Raw genomic sequence first — 25845 nt, 5'->3', positions numbered from 1 at the left:
TATTATAAGCATATTAAAACGTCACCAATAAGTGGTGGAAGAAGTAGCCTACTCAGATGTTTTATGTAAGTGAAATGTAGCCTAATGAATTACATAAGTAAAAGTACTTACGCAGTAAAATGGCCCCTGTGATATGTATAACAAATTACATTATTAGTTAATACTGATACATCAATTGTAATTTACTGTTGTTGCAACAACTTTATATACATTGGGTAGCTTAGTTCAGTGGTTCCCAACCTGGGGGTCAGGTCCTTCCAAAGGGTCACAAGATAAGGTAGTGAGACAATTAATGGGAGAGGAAAGAAGAAAAACCTGTTCAGTAGCAGAAATCTGTGTTCATTTTTTGGTCTCCTCTAATCTTAGCTGTCTTTGGGAAAATATTGGATCATTTTACCTCTTTGGTAAATCTACAATACCAGTCAAGGTTTGGACACACGTTCCCATTCACTTGTAATGTACTTTCTTGTGTCACTTTCCAAAATGCAAGAAGTTATAGTGAAAAATGGCTCCGTTCATAGTGTTATATTATATATACACATATATACATTTATGTAAGAAGTGTGTTGGATGTGTGCGTGTTTTATTAAGTGAGAAGAGACAAACAGGTGAGACAAGACAAGACAAACCATGATACAAGGAGAAGACAGGACTGACATAGCAGGGCAAAACATGCAAATAAATAAATGAATAAATAAAACAATAAATTAATTCATAAAATATTCATGTAAATGTAAAAAACAGATATGTACTGTATATATTAGATTTATGTTTTCTAAAGAAGTTTTGAGACAGCAATTAAATGGGAAGAGGAAAGGAAGATGACAAAGAAAGGAAAAGGAAAAAATAAAGGTCATAAGAAGAAGCTTTACAAAACCCTTGAAGAGTGGAAGAAACAGAAGAAACGTCAGAAAAAGCAACGGAGGAGGGATACCTCATCCAAGACGTACAGACATATGAAAAACTTGTGTACAGGATAGAACAAAGAAAAGTAAAATTACAATATGGTAAACCAGGATGAGAATATTATAGCTAGACATTAATACATTTTCAGATGTTAGTGAGGATGTGGGATGTTATGTGAGTGCATGTCCACTATCTTAAAGATTAAGCATCATGAACGGGAATAGTTGAACATATTACCAAACTAACAGCATAATTGTCTTTTTTGTCTGTCTAGAATTTATCAGTCAAAACTCATCACACAACAGAGAGAAAAAGAAAAACATGCAGATATAGAGAAACAAAAACTGTGGTCGTGGAATAAGCCTCTAACGTCAGTATGAGTGTTCTGTGCATGGCTCATCATGTGACTGTTACTCAGTTCACTTCAGTGTGGAGTGCACACAGCGTGACACATGTATGTGTGTGTGTGTGTGTGTTGGGGGATTGAGGGGGTGGGGTGGTGGTGGTGGTGGTGGGGGGGTGTCTCTACTTGAAGCAGCTTGACAATCAAACAAAGCTCACATTCAGCTCAGTCTGCATCTGTGCATCATACTTCACTGCCTGATTCTTCACTGAGTGCAAAGGGACGATTGTCTTTTAATGTGCTGGACAAGTTCATGTGCAGTGAAATCTCGTGTTAATTCAATGCACATTGTTTTACTGCAAATGTTTGTCTCCTAAAGTGTCTGTTGGTTATTCTTCTGAAGCCCCAATCCCTTTTTTCTTTTTGCTATGGCAATTCAGTAAAGAATGTGTTCAGGTATTAATATTTGTTCAGTAGGTGAGGCAGTGAGTTGTTTATTTGATCAAACTGCCGTTTCATCTCAAGAATGTGAAGTATGAGCTCTCAAAACAAAAACATTAACTCCAACCAGGATCACCTCATTCTCCACCCAAAACCTGTACAACACATACCACCTGTGATGATTATTATCCCAATAAACTGAGATGTTACAGCAAAGATAAAGAAATAAAAGAGAACAAACAGCTTGTGTGGAGGCTCTTAGCAGCTAAAATGGTGAAATTCTACCCTCTAGTGGTTTGCTTGAGTGCTGACGAAATCCTGGAGCAATCTAGGATATTTTCAGCTTCAGAACAAAAAATGTCATGTGGTTGACAATAAAGAAAAATAAATATAGAAAGGAAAATAGTGGAGAAATTAAATTATTCCACAGAAAAGGTTAAATTAAATTAAATCAATATAATTAAGTTTATTGAAATTAAGTCAATTACATTGACTACATTTTTTTTCTAAATTGTATTGAATTAAATTGGGTTAATTACATTGAGTAAAATTAATTAAATTAAAATACTGTTACTTAGTTAAATTCAATTAAGTGAAATTAATTAATTTGAGTGAGATTATTTAAATTAGATTACATGTACTGAATTAAGTGAGTAAATGAAATTAATTAAACTGATTGAAATATTAAAATAAATAATAATAATAATAAATCAAAATTATTCAAAGTAAATTGAATTTAAATTTGATTTAAATAAATTATATTCTCTTCATTAAATTGAGTTGAGTGAAATCAATTAAATTCATATAATTTTACTAAATCAATTAAGTTAATTACTTTTTATTTTACTTTTTTATTAAATTTACTCAATTACTGAAATTAATTGAATTGAGTGAAATGATTTAAATTGAGTGAAATTAATTACAGTGATTGTAACAAAAGAATTAATAATATTCACCCAATTAAATTAAATTGGGTAAATTTTTTCTAATTTAATTGAGTGAAATTAATAAAGTTAAACTTACTCAATTAAATTAAGTTGAGTGAAGTTAATTAATTTCATTTTTGACCTTGACCTTTGAAGTCCAAGGCGTTCCTGAGATTTCAAGTTCATACTTAAAAGAGATTAGAATAATCTCGATGAGCTACTACTGTGTTCCGAGGTACCACAAGGTAATGGCCTACAGCTTTAGGTGATGATAAATAGATAAATAAATAAATATATTGCTATTGTTCGAGAACAAATAAGTGAATTAAACCATATTTGGGCAGTCAGGGCAACACATTCAAAGTCATTTTTATTGGATTTTTCTTTGACTAAAAATAACGAACAGCCTCTGAATGGCCCCAGTGCAGTGACCTCTATCTGGTAAAAACATTGTGGGTCAGTGTAAAACACGAACACCTAGTGTGACGTCCTCGTGTGACTAGTGTGACCACCATATGCGTGGTGACAAACACATTAGATAATATGAGGTGGGGGTGTAAAAGCTCATGTCGTGCATCAGAACACACAGGTGTCTCAGCACCATTCACAGCGAATCTGCCAAACCTCACCAAACAACATCAGTGCCCGGATGACGCACCGTCAGAGCCCTGCAGCTACTCGCTGAGGGAGGTTAACATGGGATTGATGGAGGGAATCACTTTAGAGGATTAGCACTATTTGGATTACAGGGAGATTTTACCTGCCCATATGTCACCTTTGAGCCGAGGTGGACACACTGCCTCTACATGTCATACTGTCTGGATATTTATTCATTCAGACAGATTAAAAACATGACACATGGACAGTATCGTCTGTCTGGATGCAGTGACTTCATGTACTTCATGTACTGTATGTAAACACTGCTTGCACATTGTAACCATGAGCAGTGTGATTTTCAGTGTGTTAATGTATCCTAATAAAAAATATGCCTTTCATGTAGCCCACACATTCCTCATATTCATTGGGAAGTACGTAAGACTAACAACAGATTTGTGAGTTTTCATAGGTCTTTTTCATAGAGGAAATTTAGACATGTTGCAGTAAAAAAAAAATCACAGGTGTAAATAGTTAAATATATGAACTGAGCTTAATGACTTTCAGGGTCCTGGTACTGTTCATACTTACTCCCTGTCACTGTCGTGGCCTGTCACTGTTACTGTTACTGTTATTATAATGAAGTATGACAAGTTAAAATATCTGCTGTGAAAAAGGCCTATGGTACACTAATTGAATTATTTGCTTTGAGATGGTTATCAAAGACAAATCTCACACAGCCTACTTGCTTATCTGTAAATATATCGGGAACATTTTAAAAACATTTTGATCTGAAGAAAATGTGTGATTTGGAGTCAGTGTTCCTTTTCCATAAATTACTTGAATTTGTTTTTTATTGAAGAGCAAACAAGATAAATTGATATTCTCTGGACAACACAGCGGGTTTGTGATAACACTGGTGGATGTTGATGTTTCTGCAGTGAGTACACTGAGTTCACAGTGCACCCAGCTTGTTATTTAGCAGAGAAGAGAAGGAGAAGAAGAAGGGGGAGGGGGAAAGAAGATTTTACGGTTACTGTGAATATGTGCAGAAGGAATCTGTCTGAGGTTAGCTGCTCACACCTACACACAGAATAAACCAACAAACCTTGATATCCACCTACACAACGACTGCACATGCAATCTGGACTTCTTCTCTCTCTGCTTCTCTATCATTTGCATCACACACACACACACACACACACACACACACACACACACACACACACACACACACACACACACACACACACACACACACACACACACACACACACACACACACACACACACACACACACACACACACACACACACACAGACAGACAAACATTTCCTCCTGCAATTAGCACTTTTCCAACCCTCCTATAATTCATGCACGACTGCCCGGGGCCAGTGAGACTCATTATCTGTGGGAAGTTAATTTACAGAGGCTGACTGACCTCTTGCAGATGTTGCACCACTCGCTGCTTAACTACGCTGCCGTCACAGCATGTCGAGCCCACACTACACTAACCATGTCCTCAAAACAACATCCTCTCATTTATCTCCCTCTTTCCATCTCGTTGCTCAAACCCACTCTGTCCTCTTTATCTGCCTCTTCATCGCTCTCTATCTCCCTTTCAGCTGATGGAGCTTACTGTGGACAAAAAGGCTTAGGAGCATCACTATGGCAACGGCGAATCGTAAAAAGCTACATAAGCACTTCATCAGGGGCCGTGTTCCAATGGCTCCCATTGGAGATGGTGCCCCCAACCTCCTGCAACAAGTAAAGGCAGGTCAGAGAGGCTCTTGGGAGGAAGAGGAGGAGGGGAGTAGAGAGAGAGAGAGAGAAAGAGAGTGAGAGAGTGAGAGAGAGAGAGAGAGAGAGAGAGAGAGAGAGAGGTGGAGATAATACTGTGGGGCTGTGTGAGGACGGGTGAGCAGAGAGAGAAACCATTTCTCTTCTCTCTCTGCTTTTCAATCAGCCAGTCTTGTCTCTTTGGTATCCACCAAGCTATCTGCTCTCTGGGGACTTTTCTACTTCTGCTTACAGTGATTTTGTTTCTTGTGGAGTCCAAAACAAACTTAAGAAAGGAGAAATAGAAGAAGAGGTAAGGATTTGCTTCTTTTCTTTTCTTTCTACTGTTCATTCTCCATTCTGCTTTGGAGTAAACAGCAAAAGATTGGACCAAACAGATGTCGCCCAGTGATGCTTCAGCGTATTCAGAGGCTGTGTTTGGATCGGACAAAAGTAGGAAGCAGAGCAAAAATAAAAAAGGTTGCTGAAATTTAAACACAGAGATATGATTGAAAAAAAGAAAGAGAGGAAGTTCAAGCCAGGATATTTGTTCGCTCGGAACAAATAAATTCTGTTATCTAAGAGAGAAAATTCATGTTTTGACCTAGATAGAGATGACCTACTGCATCTCCTGTTTAAAGCTGCAATGATTAGTGGAATGACAGAAAATTAATCTGCAAATATCTTGTTAATCAATTAATCACTTAAGTCCTTTTCAATCAAGGATTCTAGAAATTTGATGGTAACATGTTCTGAGAAGAGCTGCTTTTCTTGGCCTTACATTGTAGTAAATTTAATACTTTTGTTTTTGACAACTGGTTGGACACAACAAGATGCGTGGACACATCACCTTGGACTGAGATCAATCAATAATGAAAATAATTGTCGGTTTCAGCCCTACTCTTATTTATTTATCTATTTTACCTATTTATTCTTTCTGTAAAAGAATCAATTCAATTGATAACGAAACATAAAATATTCAAATTCATGGAATAACAGGTTACATAAGTCTTCACTCGTGTGAACAGATGTAAACTTTTACAAGGAACAGGAAGTAGAACATTGCCATGGATTCACTGCAAACTACAATCTGAGCCCCATTTTTCAGCCTATATTTATTTACATTTTGGAAAATGAATTATGCTGAATTAGCTATTAACAGTTGCTTTTTGGTACGTTCCATTGAACGTACTGATAACTGTCGAGGAATTACTTTGATACTGAAGAAATCTTGAAAACCCAATTATTCTCAGGCAAGTTCTGAAGCGTCACAATTCCTGTCCCATTAGTCTACACTAGTCTACTATCTGGTAATTATGAGATAGTTTTCGCAATTGTGAGTCATAATTGTGAGATACAGAAGTCTTCATTTTTAATTAAGGTCTCTAAATACTTTTGTTTTTGGGAATGCAATGTGCTTCAGTAACTGCAATGTGTTCGACTCCATCTTGAAGGGTTAATCAGCTCTGGGTTAAACAGACGGGTGCTGAGGTAAGAGTAGGACTGCCACTAATCTCATCGTGTCACTTTGTTGTGAAAGCTTTTCTCTGCACACGCCGATAATCACTACCCGCTACTATACAGTAGAGCCGGGTATAAAGCATGTACAGCAGCTACGGTTTGACGAACAACCTCAACATGCCAACAGATTAACCCAAGATTCAAAGAGGACAGTCACAAAACCAAACAGACACCTAATAACAGCAGACAATTTACAGAACAAAGAGATGTATACAGGTACAGTAATGTTTACTGCTGTTTGGAAATATACAGCGCTTCATAACACTGTGCCTCTAAAGCACTTATGAGGAGGTCATAGCATTTTCAATGTCAATTAAATTTCCTATTATTTTCACAGTTAATTAATTAGTTGTTTGAGCCCAAAGCTCAAGGCACTCAATTCCTCAAATTGCTTGACTTTTATGTCTTCTCAGTACAACAGCCAGAGATATTCTCCTCAGGGCTGCAGCTAATGAGTATTTCATTATCTTATAATTTGGCAGTTGTTTTTTGATTAATCCTTGGTGAAAAATAACCAAGAGCCTTAGGTGGTGTTTTAAAAATGTCCTGTTTTGTTAGGATAACAGTCCAAAAGCAATATTCAGTTAACAGTAAAGCAGTGGATCCTGACGTTTTAGAGGCTGGAATTAGACAGCGTTTAGTATTTTTAACTGTTTTTGTTTGAAAACGACTGAAACAATTAATCGATTATCAAAATAGTTGTTGATGATTTTTCTGTCAATCAACTAATCCATTAATGCACTGATCATTTCAGCTTTAGTTTACTATCACAAAAGAAAAAAATCTTCACAATGAAGAAGCTGGAACCAGAGAATGTTTAGCACGATTCAAACGATTAATCAAATATCAAAGTTGTTTCTGATAAATATTCTCGGGTCGATTGACTAATCGATTAATCAACTAATCATTTCTGCTCTAATCATGCGGCATTCGTGTTTTAGGATGTGGATGATAAACTAAAACCTTTTCTTCTGGGTTAATGATTCACGACACCTTCATCAGTGGCCTCTGCTCTTATGTTATTTGTGCTTTCATCACAAAAAGCAATGCAAACAAAAGAATCACTATTGATTGAACTGAATGCAGCATCTGTGGGAGTGAACATGACACCTGTAGAACAAAGAGCCGGTGGAGGCAGAGACAGGAGGGGTTCTCTTTAGGGAATATGTCCAGATTTAGAGACAGACTTCAGAGGACGTGGTTTAGTAAATGATGCCAAATTATGCAAACATGTCCATGTTCTCTGTTATAAATAGAAGTGAGGACAATCAATTACACGTTCAACAGTTCAGATGTTTGACTGTGCTGTCTGTTTTATCTTATTGGTCTCACATTTCAAATTCTGCAAAGTGCAGACAAACAGACTTCAATTACTATTTCACCTTTTTAAAATGTCTCACTGTCAGCTCATTAGTTTACTTTTAATAAAAGCAGCAAATCTAATCTGTGGGCCGACTGAAAGAACAACAAGCAGTGAGCACTCACGTTTTATCATCCAGCCACTTGCAAAACAAAAATTCATTCTGATATCAGTTAATCTGAGAAAGCATTTCAAAAGCTTGGCAGTAATATTCTGTGATCTCATTTCATTTGAGGTCACATCTAATCATTTCAGTGTGATGACTCCCTCTGATTATCTCTCCCTCATCAGGGGCCTGTGAGGGAGGACAAGGCCATGGCCTCCTGGTTTAGCTGGAATGAGCCTTATTACCGGAGCCCCCGGCGGGACCCGGCCGACGTGGTCACCGACACCCTGATGCTGGAGTTCAGCTGGCAGCTGAAGGAGGCCGAGAGGCAGCAGAGGGAGAGGGAGAACGAGTACCGGCGCCTCAAGACCGGAGTGGACTACAGCTGGCTGGCCAGCACGCCTCGCTCCTCCTACAGCATCAGCACCGGGGAGAAGCTTGGCCTGGAGGACCTCTGCTCCAAGGTGCCGCCGTCCTGCTGCGGGCTGGTCATACTGAAGTAAGGAGACACTAAGCACAAAGTCATCTTATAAAATATGATGCATCGTTAAAGATGAAACTAAAATACATGCCTCTTCACATGTTTCAGATGTCTATGAGTTTGAGGCTCAAAGAGGTCAAATTATTCATCATTTCACGAATAGAAATAAATAAATAAAAGTGAGATCAAAGTCTAACAAATACAAATTTGTGCCACAGAACCTCCTCTCTGATTAATCATCTCACAACACCTCTCATTTATCTTGTGACCCACCTTTTAAACCCACCTTCAGATTTTCAAAACCACTATATTTAAATTTGTCAAGTCCAGACCACATTGGACCAGTATAAAAACTGAAAACACAGGGACCTGCTATCACTCTCAACACACTCGCTTAGAGGCTCTAAAATTGATTTAGATACAAGGAATAGTCTATTAAAAGTTTTATTCGGCCAACAGTCTTGGTGCTAACAATGTAAAATTTCAAAATCACTGATATAAATTAACCTTGACCTCCAGGCTCCACTTTTCCCCTCACTACTGCCCCTGCATTAAAGCACACCCCCACTGTTCATATGATTTCAAGACATGTTGCCGACAATCACACTTCTCCATCATCGCTGGCAGAGGAAGGGAGACGCTTCGCCATGGAAACTGATCAGATGGCCAACCTCTCTGTCATCCCACACATAACTCTGTAACGCTTTGGTGTTTCTGTCCTTGCAGCACAGTCGTCCTGAGCTTGTTTGAGCATCTGTTCGCAGGAAGCTGCTGAGGTCTCAGGTGTCTTGTTAGAGTTTGACAGCTTTTTTTTTTTTTTGAAGCAGTTTGAGAGGTGTTAATGTAGGTTAGCAGTGAGGGGCTAAACACTATGTGGAAGTCTCACACACACACACACACACACAAAACAGGGACCAAGTGGAGCATGTTTTTGAGATTTTAATTAGCTGCATGAAGGTGGAGTCCTCAGTCCTCAGTTCTCAGATTGGCCTTGAATAGTAATTAACTGATGCTCTCTCAGAAGGTGAGATACTTTGGGTTTTCCCAAATGTCAGCCTGTCCTGTTCTTTACTTGAAACCCATTACCTTCCACAGAGTGACTGCTCATCTTCCCTTGTAATATTGAAAATAGGAAACCAATTAGAAAACATTAAAAAATATCTTACCGCAAGGTCCATTACTTGCTTTGTTCCAGAGCTTTTAACCACATTTCATTGTCTTCCTGAGCAGATGGAGTTTGCTCATAACAGAATTGCAGTTGAAAGCTCCAGATAAAGATAATAAGTGAGCCTTGAGTTGGGATTTTTTTGCTTGTCACAACTATTTCACCCTCAATCAGAAACTTACAGTCAAAATGTAATGTTTGCCCTTAAAAGGCTTAGGAAAAAAATGTAATAAAAGATATCCCAATACTAACAATGACAGTTGTTGTCATGGCACTGTAATAAATATGAGTCCTGCGCTGAATGTGACCCAAACAACATAATTTCTCTTCAGCGCTGTTTATGGCTCTGGATTAGGCAGAAGGAATAAGACCAATCATCACTTAACTGGAGGCACTTAGTGGCAAGCAGGTCCTCAAACAGACGTCTATTTAAAGGCTTGTTAGGGCTTCAGCACCTCGTTAGGAGGAGGAGTAATTGGGGGGTTAGCAGGAGTGTGCTGGTCATGCACTGATGACTTTGATCCAGGTTGCCTTTTATAACATTTGCCATCGTGCACATGTTCTTTTGTGCAAAGGCCAGAATAAAAACTCTGGTACAACAAACAAAAGGTTCTCTCTTCTGTTACCTGCATTATTGCACTTATTCTGAGAGAAATGAAAAAGATACTGCAAATGTATTGTCATAGTTTTGGTGCATTATCCTTGCGTTTGTTTGTGGTGTTCCATTACTTATTATCGTTTCATATGCTTGGTTCAAAACTGAACCGACATGAACTCAGAGTAGCTCTTCTAACTTCATCTGTGTTTCAGATTTAAGGAGGCTTACCGGGCAAACATATTTGATATGTTGTATAAAAAGATTGATTATAGCTGCTCTACGTTACGCTTAAATTTCAGTTGATGCACAGCAACAGTTCAAGCTCAAGTCACATCATAATAGAAATAGAAATAGAATAAACAGTGCAACCAAGTGGTTATTATATAATTTCTCATCAGCTCACTTGTGTTTTGCTTTGCACAGGTTCAGGGAGGTAATGCAGGCCAATGAGCCCGAGGCGCAGGAGGTGTCCAGCCTGTTCCGCTCTGTCCTCCTGGAGGCTCTGGACCACCTGAAGGAGGAGCAGGAGGCGCAGCGGCTCGCCCGCCAGTGGAACAACAAGCGTGCCATGAGCATGTCCCTCATCAACTTCAAGTCCCGGATCAAGATCAACCCCTTCGGAAGCACGGTGGGTCTGACCTCTGCTGCGGCCGACGGAGCGGGGCTGAGCGACCTCAAAACGGTGTCAGAGGACGTGGAGAAAGGGGCGGAGAGGTCGCAGAGAGTATGGAGCGTGCCTGACTTCAGATACAAAGGAACCAGTAGCAGTAAGGTTGTCTGATGCGGGGCGTTCAGGAGAGTGATGACGGGACATTCGAGTGGGACAGATGCTGATCTCGAGAACTCTGCTGCAGTACATCCTCTTTACACCTGATTTTCAGTATGAGACCACTCAGCATTTGATCTGTTTACTTATCTTTTCATCTGAAAGGGCAATGCCAGGTGTTTTCTCAGATCTTCTGTACCTTGACAGCACTAAGTTACAGTTTCAGTTTCTATTGACTGAGATTATCAGCTCTTGCAATGATGCCTTTTATATTTTGTAGAGATTTGGCATCCAAGCACTGAGGGCTATTTACTGTAGCTTGGTAGGGATATTTATGTAATTTTAAGCTTTCTTGTTGCAGGACAAAATGACTTCACAAATGCCCTGAAAGGTAAATGGTCTTTTATGACAGATAGTTTTGCAAGAGATTTCTGTATAGATGTTACCCATACAGTCTTAAAACAAATTGCAGGTAATATTAATGTTCACATTAAGGTCATTCAGAGAGTGAGTCATGCTCTCTCCACCGACAGCACTTTGTTGTCTCGCAACAGCACAAGGACTCTGCACAACGATTCTTCATCCAAGGTCAGCAAACACAAAGCTTTCCTTCCGTGTTCTTCATTTGAAAGAGTGTGTCACAGACGAAAACGCACCAAGAAATGATCACTGTATGAGAAAAGATCTTTCTGAGTGAAACATTTCGAAGTAAAATCTTCCCATCAGTTTATTGCCGTTTCTCTTCTGTTTGTCACACAGCAAAATTCAACAGTTCACAACAGGTTTACTCCATCGTCCATATAAAGCTTTTTAACTGGTTTGATACAAGGGCTAACAGTAATTTTGTTTTGTATTTCAGTTTAATAAAGTAACTGATGCTGAAAAAAGATTGATAAAAGAGGTGACAGAATTTGGGGAATGAATGTTATGAGTAAGTGGTACAGTAATCATTAAACACAAAGCAGAGTCGATTTTCATTTCATTTTAAACAAAATGTAGACATTAAAAACTAAGGTATTGGTACATACTGTGGTTCCGACAGCCAAGTTTTACTGTGAAAACATAACGGGCAGGTATTTACAAAAGAATGGACAGTTCTAAAAGAAGTAAAGTTGACATGAATGATTGACAGCTGGAAAAAAATATCTGGAACTTCAAAGAAGAACTTCACCGATTTTACACATCAAAGTCTGTTTGCAGGTCTTAGGGAGTACTTCTGCATGTATGGTAAAAAAAAAAAAAAAAAAAAAGGTTTATAAAGCCTTTTGTGGCTCCAGAGGGAGCTGTATGAAATCTGATGTCCTCAAGTGAGGTTACTCGTGTCCGCTCTGGTATGGAGAAAAAACTGAGCTCACCAGATCTCTGGAGCCCTCTCCTCATCTCTGCATGAAGCTAGAGGCTTGAGGGTACATTAGCCACAACTAGCGTAACATACCCAAATCTCCAACCGACCCGTCAGCGGTCAAGTTGCATTCTGGATAATGCAGATTTTGACACGACAGAAGAATGCATGGAACAAAAAACAGACAATATCTCTGCCTCTGCTGCATAAACTCTGATCATTTTTACAATGATCATTCTCCAATGTGAGTCCAACAATGTGCAATGCGAAATCGGTGGAGTACTCTTTTAGAGGGATGGCATACGTTCAAACCACAGGCAAAGTTGAGAAGCCAATGACTGGCACTTTACCCACTTTGAACACTCTGACGCTGCCTGATGACAATTACACCTTCATGTGATCTATTTGGCCACAGATAAAGACACCGTTCAACAAAAACTCTGCTCATGTCACAAAAGCGATCGGAGTAAAAATTGAAGAATGGGGAACCTGGACAGCAGCATCTCACTTTGCAGCTCCTTCCCTCCATCTGGCTCAGTGCTGCCCGTGTGTTCATTCAAGTCGTATTCATCATCTCGTCCTCAAGGCTGAGTTGTTGTTTCCTGAGTTCTGCTGAAGAGCCCGACCACCGCTACTGGCGTCCAGTGGCATCACAGGGTAGAGTTCAAGAACTCAAGAAGTTCTGCCCGATTTTTATCCCGCTGTTACAAAAAAAGAAAAAAAAAGGGGAGATGTGAACCAAAGCAAATAACAATCAATTCACAAACTATAAAAGGCACATTTATTCACCTACTTGACAGCAAAAAGGTGAGTTTACCTGTTTGTCTTTCTTTGACTTCTTTACTTTCATCTTTATCTTCTTCCCTGAAATCATGCTGTACTTGCCTTTTTTCCTGTCCTTCAAGTACTGAAAGAAAAACAAATGCAAGTTTAGGGGGGCTGCAATACAAAAACATTAAAATAATACTGACAAAGTTACATAAAGTCTGTGATAACTGAACAATATGGATTGATTAAGAAGAATTACTTGGATCTAAAAGTTTCTACATTAATGTGTAAGTTGTAATATACGTTGTTGATACATGAACACATTTTACATGGATGTACTACATACATAGCTAGAAGAATAATACACCTTGGGACACAATGTATGGTAAAACATTCCTTGTCTAATGAATGTGAATGGATTGTTAATGAATGGTGTTGAATGAGCTGTTTTGCTACCTTGGAGATCTGTACAGGTCCCGAGTTTTCCTCTCCTCCTTTTGCTTTCTTGTCTTTTTTACGTTTGTGCCGCTTCTCTTTCTTTCCCTTCTGGTTCACAATACAAAATAAGTAACACTCAGTTTTCTGTGAGAGACTTAAGAAAATAAATGAAATCAAATGAGCAGAAAATTACTTTTTTGTGTTGTTTCTCCTTTTTCCTTTTCTTAGACTGCTTTCTGGATTTACTGCGGGAGTCTAAAACCAACAACAACAACGACAACAACAACAACAACAACAAAACAATGTGTTGAGTCAAACCTGACCATGGATTTTAGTAGTTATGATGATGAAAATACACATACAACCTAGATTTACAAAGCACCATGTACAAAAAAAGATCTGTTCGAAGAAAATAGCATTTTAGAAGAAATTCAAAAAAACCACAAACAAAGTTTATCAGCCAAAGATTCACAGATTTATTGCAGCCTCATTTGTTCACTCACCACTGCTGCTGGAGCTGCTTCGACTGCGGCTGGATGAGTGTGATGAACCCGATGAAGAAGAGGATGATGAGGAAGAGGATGATGAAGATGATGACGATGAACTGGAAGAGGATGATGAGGAAGATCTACTCCGGCTGCGTTTCCGCTTGCTTTTTTCTCGCCCTGAAAACAAACAAGACACAAACAATAAAACAGACATCATAAAGAGAGACCAAAATATAGAATGAATAATCAATTAAATTTTTGTTTGTGTCACATATATGACTATGTCCAGCTTGTATGGGCTGACAAGACACTATACATTCTTATAAGCCAGATGTAGAGTGCCACATATACACATTCAAACAATATAAATGCAGTCATTTACCATTTACCTTGATTGACGAAAGTTTAATTTAGACAATCGAATTTAGAATATACTGTGATTTGCAATCTAGTACTAATATAAATTGTATACAATTGTAGATAAAGCTGTGATTTTAGGCTACATCCCAAGAAAAAACCTGACTTTTTTAAATGCTGATATTGGTCCTCACAAACAAGATTGGTGTAAGAATGACCATATCAGAATTCATGCATTTTAGCAGATACAGTGCATTAGCAGTCAGTTATTGAGAACCATAAGATGACAGGTCAAAATGGAGAAACAACTTAAACAACTTTTGCAGTCTTTTGCCTTTTCTAGCAAAAATAACAGTGGATGATGCCTGGCTCTAGTCAAATGTTTACTGTGACGGTGAATTTTATGTTGCGGTGTTTGAGGCTGTCTTGCCTCTGCTCCTCGATCTCCTCCTCTCATCTGTTCTGGAAGTGGAGCTGGACACTCTGCACTCCGCTTTTGTTGACTAGGAACAAAAACAGATGTTTACTAGGAGTGGGGCGGATTAGTCACTAATAGTATCGATACCACAAGATACTAAGACTTATTCAAAGATCGATTCTAGTGTCAACATGATCAATACAAACAAGATAGATCAATCACTTGTTAGCTCACTTCATGGATAGTTTTACAAAATTCTCAATCATTCGGTGGTCATTAAAATAGAATCAGAAGCATATACTTAATACATCCAAATCCCAAATATTGACAAAAACTCTGCGCCACATGACACTACATTAGCTGCTATTGACAATAAAAAGTATCAGTAAATATGTATCGATATTAATGTGAGTCGAGCGACGGTTTTACACTGAAATCTGATCCGCATTCCTGGAGAACGGCGTTAGGTAATAAAAGTTACACGCAATAAAGTTGCACCTTACCGTTTTAAACACATATCCCAAGTTTAAATGAAATTATTTACAGAGTCGTTAATACATGAATTGCCCTTCATGTGGTGTTGAACGCTTCAGCAGGAGGACTACGTTTACTTAAGATGAAGCTAAAATGCGCTTGAAGATGTTAAATAAACTGCTAATGCTACTGAAAGAAGAGGCTCTGTACTCACCATGGCTTCAACGGAATACAGTTAAAGTATCACATATATACTGACTCTACAACCGCTGGGAAAAAAGGAGAAAAATATATATTTATTCGCGGTTATCCCTCATAAATTGGCATTAGCTAGCACTCTGAGGAGACATTTTGTATCCCGTAATGCACCGCTGCTGGCTACGTTCAAAACACGGGAGTGAAAACTACAGAGAAACGGTGACAGCGCCCCCAGCGGTGACAGAGCGAACACAACGGTTAATGCTACCTGCTAACATGTCCACGATGCTAATTGTTTGCTCCATCACAGAGGGTTAAACAGGTAAGATAAAGTTGTAAATTACATCATATTAACACATATGTCACCTGGTGAGGATTTCTGTAAACCAGTTTAATTTTTAACTGCCTGAAAGTGATTTCAACCCCGAGGACGAAGCTATGTGTCAACTATGTTTCCTCACTTTCCACAGTAACTTAAAAAGGCTACTCAGTCAAATAAAACCCCACCTTAAAGTCCATTTGGCTAAAAGCTCTTTCAGAGTCACATTATTTTCATCAGCAGATTTAATTTGTGTCATGAACATTGTTAATCTTTAAAATTTCATCTTTTTTTAGCACTCAACCCTCAAGGACTTCTGGTCCACTGTGGCTTAATAGTAGAGTTTTGATAACAAACATAAACATTTTTGATAAGGATGCCTAAATTTTGTCATTCAAGTAATGTGACCAAGAGATGCACTGATTTTATTTTTCAGTTAGTTGCATATCTTTGGTATTTCTCTGCCGCAGTTCTACTTACCTATACAGTATAATACTGACACATTGGCTGATATATTGGGCTTTATTGGTTTGTTTTGCAGGTAATCATTTATAAACCAAAGTAATGGAGAAAGTTACATTTTGACCAGATGATGGATGATAAAAAGTTACATCCACAAATGTCAACCCTCTCTGACTATAGATTAAAAGTCAGGGGATCACCAGTCAGCAGGGTATAGCTACTGACTTAACTTAGGTATTCATCATTTACTTCTGACAAAACTGTGCCAAGCTACAGTCAAATACAAGAACGCCAACAAACTAACATTTCCACACATATTTAAGTGTAGGAATGGTTGGTAATGTTGAAACACTAAATACTTCCATAAAATCACACATAAACACTGGTATTGTACAAAAACATATTTATTATGACAGTATTAGTATATTATACAAATAAGAGCATATGCCCGCTGTATAAAAATACAAAATCTTGATGCATTTCAGTGTTCTGGGCATCATAAATCATTTGACAAACCAAAATATTGATTAACGCTATGTGTAGTCAGTTTTATCCAGCCCTGCAGTCCTATGCTTTGATGTTCAACACACTAAAAGCCTGTCCTCCATGATGATAAATGATGTCTGAAATTAGTTCAGTACCAGTTGCTCTTCTGACATTGCAGGGCCTTGATAAAACTGACCATGTCAATCCATCTAAGAACTAAACTGTATGTACATGTAAGAATACATTTGATGTAAATAGTAAAAAGGAAAAACCCCCCCCACCATAATCCTCAGCTTGTGTGACAACCAATCTAATGGTAAATGCACAGCTCTGAATGCGTGGCGTTAAAAGAAGTTGTACAGCTGCCCTCAGATAGACAGAAAACGCTTGGAAGCAACAGGAGATAAGACACGCAGAGGTTCATTAGTTACAAGAATATCATGTGACTATCCCTGCCCATGTCAGAGCCACGTTGCTGGTTTCACAGTCTGACTCTGACTCCTTTTCGAGTTGAAGGAATGGGCTCCAGTGAGGTAACGTGAAGCTGCAGATCAAAGCTGAGTTCAACTCCTCTCTTTGACTTAAGCCTCAGCAGAGAAAATGCCTACTCCAAGTGTATGGAAATATAAAAGAATGTATGAAGAAAAAATACACACAATATGCTAATATCTCAAAACATGCTTTTATGCTTTTTATAATATAAAATGACATAAAGAAAAGCTTATAGAAGTAGTTGTGTATCAGCAGTGAAACTAACTGGTGTGGCCCACAACTGTTGTAGATAATTAATCAAAACTTTCAGTGTTAAAAAAAAAAAAAATCCCTGAAGGTTGATGTTGTCTTTTCAAAGTCTTAAAATATTCTTTTTTTCTTACTGTAAATGGGATTAATGTAAATAATGTCAGAAGAAAAATACCCTGCGTGAAGATATCTTTGCTCACAAAACAGTCTCAAAATTGACTAAATTGATGTCTGTGGTCATCATGTAGCTGGTTAATAATCATTTACTTCTCAGCTTTGAGCTCAGTGGATGATAGGCAGACATTTAAGCTTCTGCTTTGTTCTTTGAGTGATCAGCATGAGCCAAGCTCTCCTCGTTCTCGTCCTCCTCCTCGGGAACCTGGAAAGCATGCAATCCAAATTATTCATGTAGCATGATGAAACAGACCATCATTTGCTTATATGCACTAATACCAGAAAGTTGACATAATTATGAGACTAGTGATAATATCTACATACTGATGCAGAGAACCACATCTGTCTGACATGATCCCAAAACCACAAAAACATCAGGCTACTAAGTCTGTCACAGACAGAAACTAGAGATGATGTTTATGAGGGACGGGATTTCTCACCTCCCAGTAAATAGAGTCATCGAAGCAGTTCTGGTCTGGAGGCTGTCCCCAGATCGGCAACTTCATAATAAAACCTTGTGGAAGAAAATGAATTGTTTGAACCCTGCCCTTTTCATGGAGTCACAAAGGTTTAACTGTTATGTGTCACGTTCATGATTTAATTTTCATCTCCACCCACCTGTAAGAAAACCTCCAACCAAAGCGAACCCGAGGGATGAAGCCAAGGCAGCAGCTTGCATGGCAGCGCTACCTCTGAAGAGGAGGAGGAGGAGGAGGAAGAGGAGAAGAGACAAGATTGTAAGAGCCTGAAACTGACATTTAGCTGGAGTATAAAATAGTTTCAAAGCTGCAATACAGTTATGTGTGTAAACATATATTACAAGATGTATGGATAAGAATTGTGGTGAAGAAAATGGCCCTTACCCCTCTTTCTTCCCCAAAGCCACGGCCACAATACCAGCCAACCCACCCAGGATGCCGGGCATGCCGTGCAGATTGTGGACACCGCAGGTATCCTGGATGCCCAGGTTGGATGACAGGATGGGCTGCAGAGGAGGAAAAGAGGCATCATGTAGCAACCAAATGAATGTCTTTTTAAAAGGTGAAATATGCATTTTGATACTAAAAAATGATCACGAGCTCTGTATTGATTGCTTTTGGCTGACAGATACAGTTTTTTGAAGTATCAAGTAGTTTGCTAATGAATATTTTGATTATGGATTAATGTTCCCAGCTTCCTTGTGTCTATGGGGATGTTTTCAGATGTCTTGTTTTGACCTAAAGATATTCAATTTACTGTCATTGAAGAACATATTTCATACAATATTACTAGAAAATATTCATACTTGAAAAGCCAATCTTTTTTGCCATCTTTTTCTTAGAAATTACTTACACAGTTAATCTGTTATCAGTGTTAACAAAGTTTCTACCATACATTTTCAAACTTAAAAATTATACTTTATAACACTCTCATTTTTTTTATTTTTCACCTTTGCTTTGATTTTCAACTCACAGTTAGGAACTTGAAGCCAAGGGTGGAGATGATGCCAGCCACTAATCCAATCAGCATGGCCCCAAATGGCTCGATGTTCATGTCAGCACACGTTCCCACGGCAACGCCACCAGCCAAAGTGGCGTTTTGAATGTGCACCTATACAGCATGAAGATGTAAATATAAGTATATAACTTAATTGTTTTGTTTAGTTTATTCTTGAAGTGTTACTGTGAATGTTAGGAGGAAAGTTTTCCGACCATGTCCAGTTTTCCTTTGTGCTCCACGAGGCTGGAGATGGCGTAGGCAGACATCACACAGGCAGCCAGGGAGAGGTAGGTGTTGATAACTGCGGTGAGCTGTGTGTAGCCCGGTTCAGCAATGGCCGAGTTGAAACTGGGCCAGAACATCCACAGGAAGACGGTTCCTGTAGAAAGAGGGTGATAAAGACACAGCATTTGTATCAGTCTGATTCACATCAAACCGCGCTGCAAGTTAGATACTTTCACAAATTAAGTGTCAATATTAATTTTTCCTCAACAGGATTAATACACAGCTGAGGTCGATATGGCTTTACCACTGTACATGCTGCATGACTACTGTTGTCCACTAGGTGGCATACGCCATATATGTGCAGGAGGTCAGCGATGACCCAGTGAGGGAAAATTAGAGCCTAATAAAACACATTACTGTTTTAAACAGATGATCAATAAATTAAATTAGTTTAAAGTGTAACTGGCTCTCACCAATCATAGCAAACATATCAGAGTGATAAACAGATCCGTCGTTCTCATGTCCGTTTCTTAAACCTGGTCGGTAAAGCACTCGAGCCACTGCCAGGCCGAAGTACGCTCCATAAGCATGGATGATCATGGACGCCCCAACGTCATTAGCCTGCAAAAAGAAAATGGATCCATAACAATACAGTTGTGGCAATGTGTGTACAACACAATTCAGTTTACACAGTGAAGGTATATAGTCATAATGCTGTGTTTTGCTCATGTAGTTCAACAACACACGCATGTGTCATTGCGTACTCACCTTTAGAACATTTGCCACCAGGTGCTCATTGATGGAGAAGATGGTGATCTCCAGGATGGTCATGATGAGGAGCTGCACAGGGCTGGTTTTACCCAGAACAGCTCCAAAGGAGATCAGGACTGTAGCTGTGCTGAAGTCTGCATTGATTATTCTGCAGGAGATGGAAGGAAATAAATCATTAGGAAAACGAAATGATAGGATAATAAGGAGAGGAGGTGGAACACAGAAATCCCCAGTCAGTCATACTTGAAGATGCTGATTTTGATCTTGCCGTCATCCAGGTGCCAGATGCCCTGCATGAGGAGGCCCCACTGCAGGCCGAATGCGGCCAGGAGTAAGTTGATGCCCACGCTGCTGAAGCCGTATCTCTTCAGGAAGGTCATCAAGAACCCGAATCCGATGAAAATCATGACGTGGACATCCTGAAACACTGGAGACACGAAAGGGGAGGTCAGTTCTGCTGCTGAGTTGATGACAGGACCCTGCTTTGTTATAAGAGCCCCACTTGAGCCTCAGCTAAATGTGGACATGAAATTGAATCAGATCAAATACTTTCATAAAATGCTGCCTTCAATTAGAAATTAGCCATCTGCTACGACTTTCCTGTTCACGGTGGTTTTCTTTGGACTTTGTAGTTTAAATGATTTATCAAGCAGTTACTGGACTTGACACAGGAGCTGCATTGTCAACCATGACCTGTTAGCTGTAAAAGCAATTCAATCACACTATTAATGGGATTCTGGGAAAAATGCTCCCGCTGTTTCTGTTGAGTTTGTGGCCCTTGAGCTGTTTCTATTAAGTGCATATGATTTTGATAAGTTTAAACTCGCGGGAAGGGACGCTTGTCAGCAAACCCTTATCTATTAGTCTCAGCTGTTAGGCTGACAAAAATGCTAGGGTTGGGACTGGGTTTGGATTATATACAATATTTTACTATCTGTATTCTCAGTTGTAAGAACACACAAGAAAACTTTGGGGCGCTCCCTCAAAGAGTCATCATAGTGACAGGAAATGGCCCAAAAGCCTTTAAGCTTGATATGATGAGACCATCATATGGAAAATACGTCAAGGTGGAGATGTGTACATGCCGGGGAACAATGGGCTTCATTTCCTTAGTTCATAGTAAACATTAAGGTAGCCACTATTGTCTAGACATGACACATTTCATCTTTGAAAAGGCAGGTCTTTACTGCTGCTCTGCAGTCTTAAAGGAAGGTTTGACAGTTTTGGAAGTGCACATATTTGCATTCTTGACAAGAGTAAGAAGAGATCAGGACCCATAACTAATTTGATAAAATTAACATTGTACGCATTAGTAATAGGGCCCTACTTTTCATGGTGGCCAGCACAAGCTTTGTTCTGACCGTTTGATATTTTCTTTAGCTTGAAATTTGCTTTGCACATTTTTGCAGTAATTTGGCGTCAAGGGCAGAACACACGGTGTGAACAGGTGGGAGGAGAGGGGCTGACACATGAGGCTCATTCACATGAGGCAGTGCAAAGCAAATTGTTGGTATTTTGGTGAAAAATGTGCCTTAGACTTTGTGCTCAGAATTGGATGTTTCATAAAGTGTTTATTCGTGAACTTTAGAGGTGCTGCTAGAGGAATTCTGTTACCTTTGGACTGAGCAAGGCTAGCTGTTTCCCCCTCTCTCCAGTTTACCTTACAGTCAAGAGAGTGGTATTAGTCTAGTCCATCTAACTCTCTTGAAGCAAATAAGCTTATTTCACAGAACTATTCCATTAAATAACATTAAACATCCCTTTTGGGACACTTGTATCCATTACACATCATATTATTATGAGAACAGGGTCAACCCATGTCTTAACTCCACTTATCTAAAAACACAGTGCACACACACATGCTACATGTCTAGATATCAGACGTGAAAATATCTATGTTTTTCTACCTCAGAGTACATTTCCATAAAACACAGACAATAACATGAGCACCTGTTTAAAGTGGAGCAGCTTTACAACGATAGACTAATGAGGCAGATTAAATTCATCCACATCTATTTTTGTCAACAGTATTTACATATATAGTGTGTCGGCACATTTTTGACACATTGGACTTGAAGACGCCTACATCTACTTTTGTGAGGCTGAAGATGGAACCTTTTAATCGTGATGGTTTTCATACACTTTGTCTGTTTTACATGTTCTTAAATTATATTTTTAAACGACTGAATGCTCATCAACCAATCTGGCTGCTAGGTGCACAAATGTGTTCACTCAGAGCTGTTGCCTGGCTACTACTTTTTTTTTTCGTGGGATTGATTGTCGTCAGTATAAACGGATTCATTTAAAAATGATTCTAAATACCATAATTTACTTAGAGAGAAAGAATAATGATCCATGGTTCATCCACAGGACTCTCATACAGTCTGTATTCAGAGATGATTAAAGTCATATTTCATATTGTCAGGCCAATAGTTACATTTGCCACTGCTTGGTAAAAAAGTAACACACTGATTTGATGTCGATTTCTCTCTTTGAAAAGAGATTGTTCACTTGTTTCATGCTCACTGAGGGGAGAATTGGGCCAAATATTGTGGCACAGAACGACTTTCAGTGACTTTGAAAGAGAATAATCACAAATGGTGGTGATCATCTTAAAGTATTCCGTTGTGTCATTGTTCAGCGCAGCGCAACGTGATCAACATTTTTTTATCTACACTGATACATGCAGCTGTGAGTAGAAGTGTGCTTCACACCCATGGAGCTGTTTTGAAGAGAACCTGTTTGCCCCTCAGCTTGCACTTGACTCCCCCCCCCTTCTCCCATTCTCTGCTGGGTGACTCAGACTTGCTTCCCTTGTAGTAGGGGCTTCTATAGTGAACAGCAGATTGAGGATGGGGAGGAGGTAAAGTTGGAAAGCAGCCACAGAGTCTGGCTCCACGCCCAGATGTTAGGTAACACTCAGTAATCTTCTGCAAAATTGGGTGAGCCAAGACAAGAGTGAGAGAATCTCCTCAGGACCTACTGTGCTGCAGCCTGAGTGATGCAATCACTGCAAAAATAAAAAGTCATTTTTGAAATACTGGAGCAACCAATTTCCTCGCCTTTGATGTTTTCATTCTGCTAATCAACCAGTTATTAAGATAAATTTACTCTACAGATAAACTTACAGTTTTTTCTTGCTCTAGTCCTCATTTCTCTGCTTATTTGTCTTGCTTTGAACCTAAAATTACAGATGTCTGGTATGCGTTGGATCGTGGATCTCTGCACGCAACCATTACCCTGTTGTATTTTAAATGGCCATAGCTTCAGTTTATTCATAGCAGCATAATGTAAATTGTTAACTGAGCATGTTGTGCCAAAATAAGATGTATTTTTTAGATGCTTAACATCTCATAACGGCAGGTTAGTACTGTTGGCACATGTAGATAAAACTCTTTTTAAAGTCTCCCTCCACTCTAGGTGCGTATTGTTACTTCACTTGTATGCTGTTTGCACATTCATCAGAGGGACATTTTCTGTGTTAACCAAGTTTAAGATGTAGAAACTACACTGGGTGTTTTTGAAATGAATTTGCATATGTATAGTCTGGATATTTTAATGACAGCGAAAGGAGACTATTAATTTTAAGAATATTTGATGAAGCAACATCAGTCTTTTGGAAAGACCATCTCAGTCACTCAAAGTTATTCTTCAAAGCAGAGTATTGTTTGTCTTTAAACATGACTAGATGGGATCTTTAAATTCTAGCTCTAAGTTCCAGTGATAGAAATTTTGAAAAAGAGTCTGTTTAAAACATCCCATCTGAAGTGGAAGATATCCTCAGCGGTAACACTGACTGTTGAGCTAATCTCCATGGGTCACACCTGCCCCACCCAATCATGAACAGGCAATCACACAGTGAAAGAGAAGTTATTGTTGCAGCAGTCTTAATGGAGATAATCAGTCAAGGTGCAAATAAAAGCGCCAACTGTAGAAACTGCTCCATACTCACTAAATATCCTTATTTAAACAAAAACACCTTGAAAGTGACGCTTTTAGATGCTACACAGAATTCAAACAGCATTATTCTGTTCCACTGACCATCAGTCTTTGCTCTCTTTACTATCTGTCATACTGTTTTTTAGGCATTAATGTAAATCACATGTGGCCCCCACTGCATGAGACTGACACTTTTCCCTGCAGGATCCTCTTGACTCCACAGCTGAATGCGTGTGAATAGACTTTGTGTCGGACGAGAATGTGACCCCATGACTCCTCTTATTGCATTCAGCAGATCTGCTCTAGAAACAGCCTCCAAATTCTTCTATTTCTGTTCGCAGGTAATTAGAAAATCACACTCTTGAAAAAGAATTCACATTATTCCAATAAAGGAAGGAGACTGTTTTCAGTTCACTCAACACTTCAAAGTTCAAGACTTAAGAACCAAAGCTTGGAAATATGGAATATTTGTACATTTATTCCTTTTTATAAAAAGTAAAACATAAGCTAAATTTAAGCATTTTCACCAAAACTTCTAATTCAGATCATTTTTGCTACAGGCAGCAAAAAACCTTGAAAAATAATCTAGCCTTGCCTCTCTTGGGTGTTACAAAGCTCTGCTGGATATTTGAACTGAATTTTCACCAATTAACAAGAAGTTTAACCTCAAAGCTGCAACAAAGGCATTGTGTTAGAGCCAAAACTTGATTATCCATCATTTTTAAGCAGTCTAGTGACCAAACATAGAGATATCCAGCAGCAGAGCATCCCTCAGCATGCAGCCCCACATAGACTTACTGGGATAGAGATCCAAAGGTTTCTCTTCATGATGAGTTTCATTGGAGTGTGCGCTGTGCCCGTGACCTTTGCCGTCATCATAGACCGCAAACAACGCAAACAGTATGATGGTGACAATCTCCAAAGCCAAGGCCACAATGGGGAACTTGAACCTCATGTTGGTGGCGTACGCAGGCATCCTGAGACCAACTCTGGTTATCTCTCACACAGTGTGACACACACACTCACCAACTCGGTCTGTTTTTTCAGGGGTTGTGCTGTGTGAAGGGAGGGAAGAAAGTGGTGTCTGGTTTTAAACTGATGCAGATTTGGTGGTGACCAATGACAAGCCAGAAGACTGAGGCCTGGGTGGTGCACACCCCCCTCATGCACTTTGCTCACGGGGATGGGTTTCCTTTCTGGACGTTAAAGGGGACTAAGCAAAACACAAGCGTAATGACACCCAGCCAGTGAGCGGACATGGGAGAAAAACTTAATGACTGCTGCTTCCCACTCATTTTTCACTGTCAAAGTTATGTTTGTTGATTTACTGACTTAACTTCTGACTGATCTTTTAATGTCTTAAAATACAGTAGATGATTGAAATATAGAAATGTTTCTACATTCGTTGTTTACATCTGTTCTGTAAACTCAAACGCAAGCAGCTATTATTTCTGTTTTATCCACTCTGCTGAACACTGTTCCTCTTTCTAAGTGCAGATGACTTAAGAGCCTGTCCCCTTGATATTAAACCATTTTGCAGTGTTTTGAATGATGCACCTGCAGATTCAGATACTTCACTTAAGTAATAGTAGCATTTAAAGTTTTTCTAAGCGAAAGTACAGATGTATCATCAACAAAATGTACTTTAAGGTCAAAATTAAAAAAACATTGAATGGAAGCTTTCAGAAAATATGATATTATTGGATTATAACTAATCTCCTCATTAAAAAGCTAACTCAATATAAGACCTTTCAGACAACCAAAACACATCAGGACAAC

At 39.0% G+C, this 25845-nt stretch overlaps 4 protein-coding genes across 4 annotated transcripts in view; 2 read left to right on the top strand and 2 right to left on the bottom strand.

The window, feature by feature from the left end:
- Positions 1-5047: 5047 nt before the first annotated feature.
- On the top strand, positions 5048-11717 carry rd3 (retinal degeneration 3, GUCY2D regulator). The gene is made up of 3 exons (XM_056363451.1): positions 5048-5303; positions 8163-8476; positions 10645-11717. Exons 2-3 carry the CDS (start codon positions 8187-8189, stop codon positions 11000-11002), a joined length of 648 nt encoding a protein of 215 aa, XP_056219426.1. The 5' UTR covers positions 5048-5303; positions 8163-8186; the 3' UTR covers positions 11003-11717.
- On the bottom strand, positions 11697-15643 carry si:ch211-22i13.2 (uncharacterized protein LOC553945 homolog). Its single transcript, XM_056363452.1, has 7 exons — positions 15487-15643; positions 14811-14883; positions 14039-14200; positions 13729-13790; positions 13554-13643; positions 13147-13236; positions 11697-13030 (listed from the first exon to the last, which is right to left on the bottom strand). The coding sequence occupies exons 1-7, from the start codon at positions 15487-15489 to the stop codon at positions 12980-12982; spliced, it is 531 nt and encodes a 176-aa protein (XP_056219427.1). The 5' UTR covers positions 15490-15643; the 3' UTR covers positions 11697-12979.
- A 994-nt stretch (positions 15644-16637) lies between these two features.
- Positions 16638-25115, bottom strand: rhag (Rh associated glycoprotein). Its single transcript, XM_056405251.1, has 10 exons — positions 24865-25115; positions 20371-20554; positions 20125-20275; positions 19830-19977; positions 19344-19510; positions 19105-19242; positions 18516-18637; positions 18271-18344; positions 18093-18166; positions 16638-17857 (listed from the first exon to the last, which is right to left on the bottom strand). The coding sequence occupies exons 1-10, from the start codon at positions 25040-25042 to the stop codon at positions 17783-17785; spliced, it is 1311 nt and encodes a 436-aa protein (XP_056261226.1). The 5' UTR covers positions 25043-25115; the 3' UTR covers positions 16638-17782.
- The window catches only part of si:dkey-12h9.6 (macoilin-1), a 37208-nt gene continuing 31801 nt past the window's right edge, over positions 20439-25845 (top strand). Inside the window, exon 1 of the mRNA XM_056405250.1 lies at positions 20439-20574. The gene's annotated coding sequence lies outside the window, so the exon portion shown is untranslated. The remainder of the gene's footprint in view (positions 20575-25845) is intronic.

Source organism: Seriola aureovittata, chromosome 19 (genome assembly GCF_021018895.1).
Source record: "Seriola aureovittata isolate HTS-2021-v1 ecotype China chromosome 19, ASM2101889v1, whole genome shotgun sequence".
In the NCBI taxonomy this organism is placed as follows: Eukaryota; Metazoa; Chordata; class Actinopteri; order Carangiformes; family Carangidae; genus Seriola; species Seriola aureovittata.
The sequence above is the reverse complement of the archived record's forward strand: the minus strand, read 5'-3'. Positions and strand labels throughout refer to the sequence as shown.

Excerpts from the sequence above, each read along its gene's own strand:
- rhag (XM_056405251.1), bottom strand. The coding sequence starts at position 25,042 with ATGCCTGCGTACGCCACCAACATGAGGTTCAAGTTCCCCATTGTGGCC. Across the intron at positions 18,638-19,104 it reads TTGGCTTCAAGTTCCTAACT|CCCATCCTGTCATCCAACCT; the intron begins GTGAGTTGAAAA and ends CCTCCTCTGCAG. Across the intron at positions 17,858-18,092 it reads ATGACTCTATTTACTGGGAG|GTTCCCGAGGAGGAGGACGA; the intron begins GTGAGAAATCCC and ends CATGCTTTCCAG.
- si:ch211-22i13.2 (XM_056363452.1), bottom strand. Across the intron at positions 13,644-13,728 it reads AGGAGAAACAACACAAAAAA|AAGGGAAAGAAAGAGAAGCG; the intron begins GTAATTTTCTGC and ends ATTGTGAACCAG. Across the intron at positions 13,031-13,146 it reads AGTCAAAGAAAGACAAACAG|CGGGATAAAAATCGGGCAGA; the intron begins GTAAACTCACCT and ends TTTTTGTAACAG.
- rd3 (XM_056363451.1), top strand. The coding sequence starts at position 8,187 with ATGGCCTCCTGGTTTAGCTGGAATGAGCCTTATTACCGGAGCCCCCGG. Across the intron at positions 8,477-10,644 it reads TGCGGGCTGGTCATACTGAA|GTTCAGGGAGGTAATGCAGG; the intron begins GTAAGGAGACAC and ends TGCTTTGCACAG.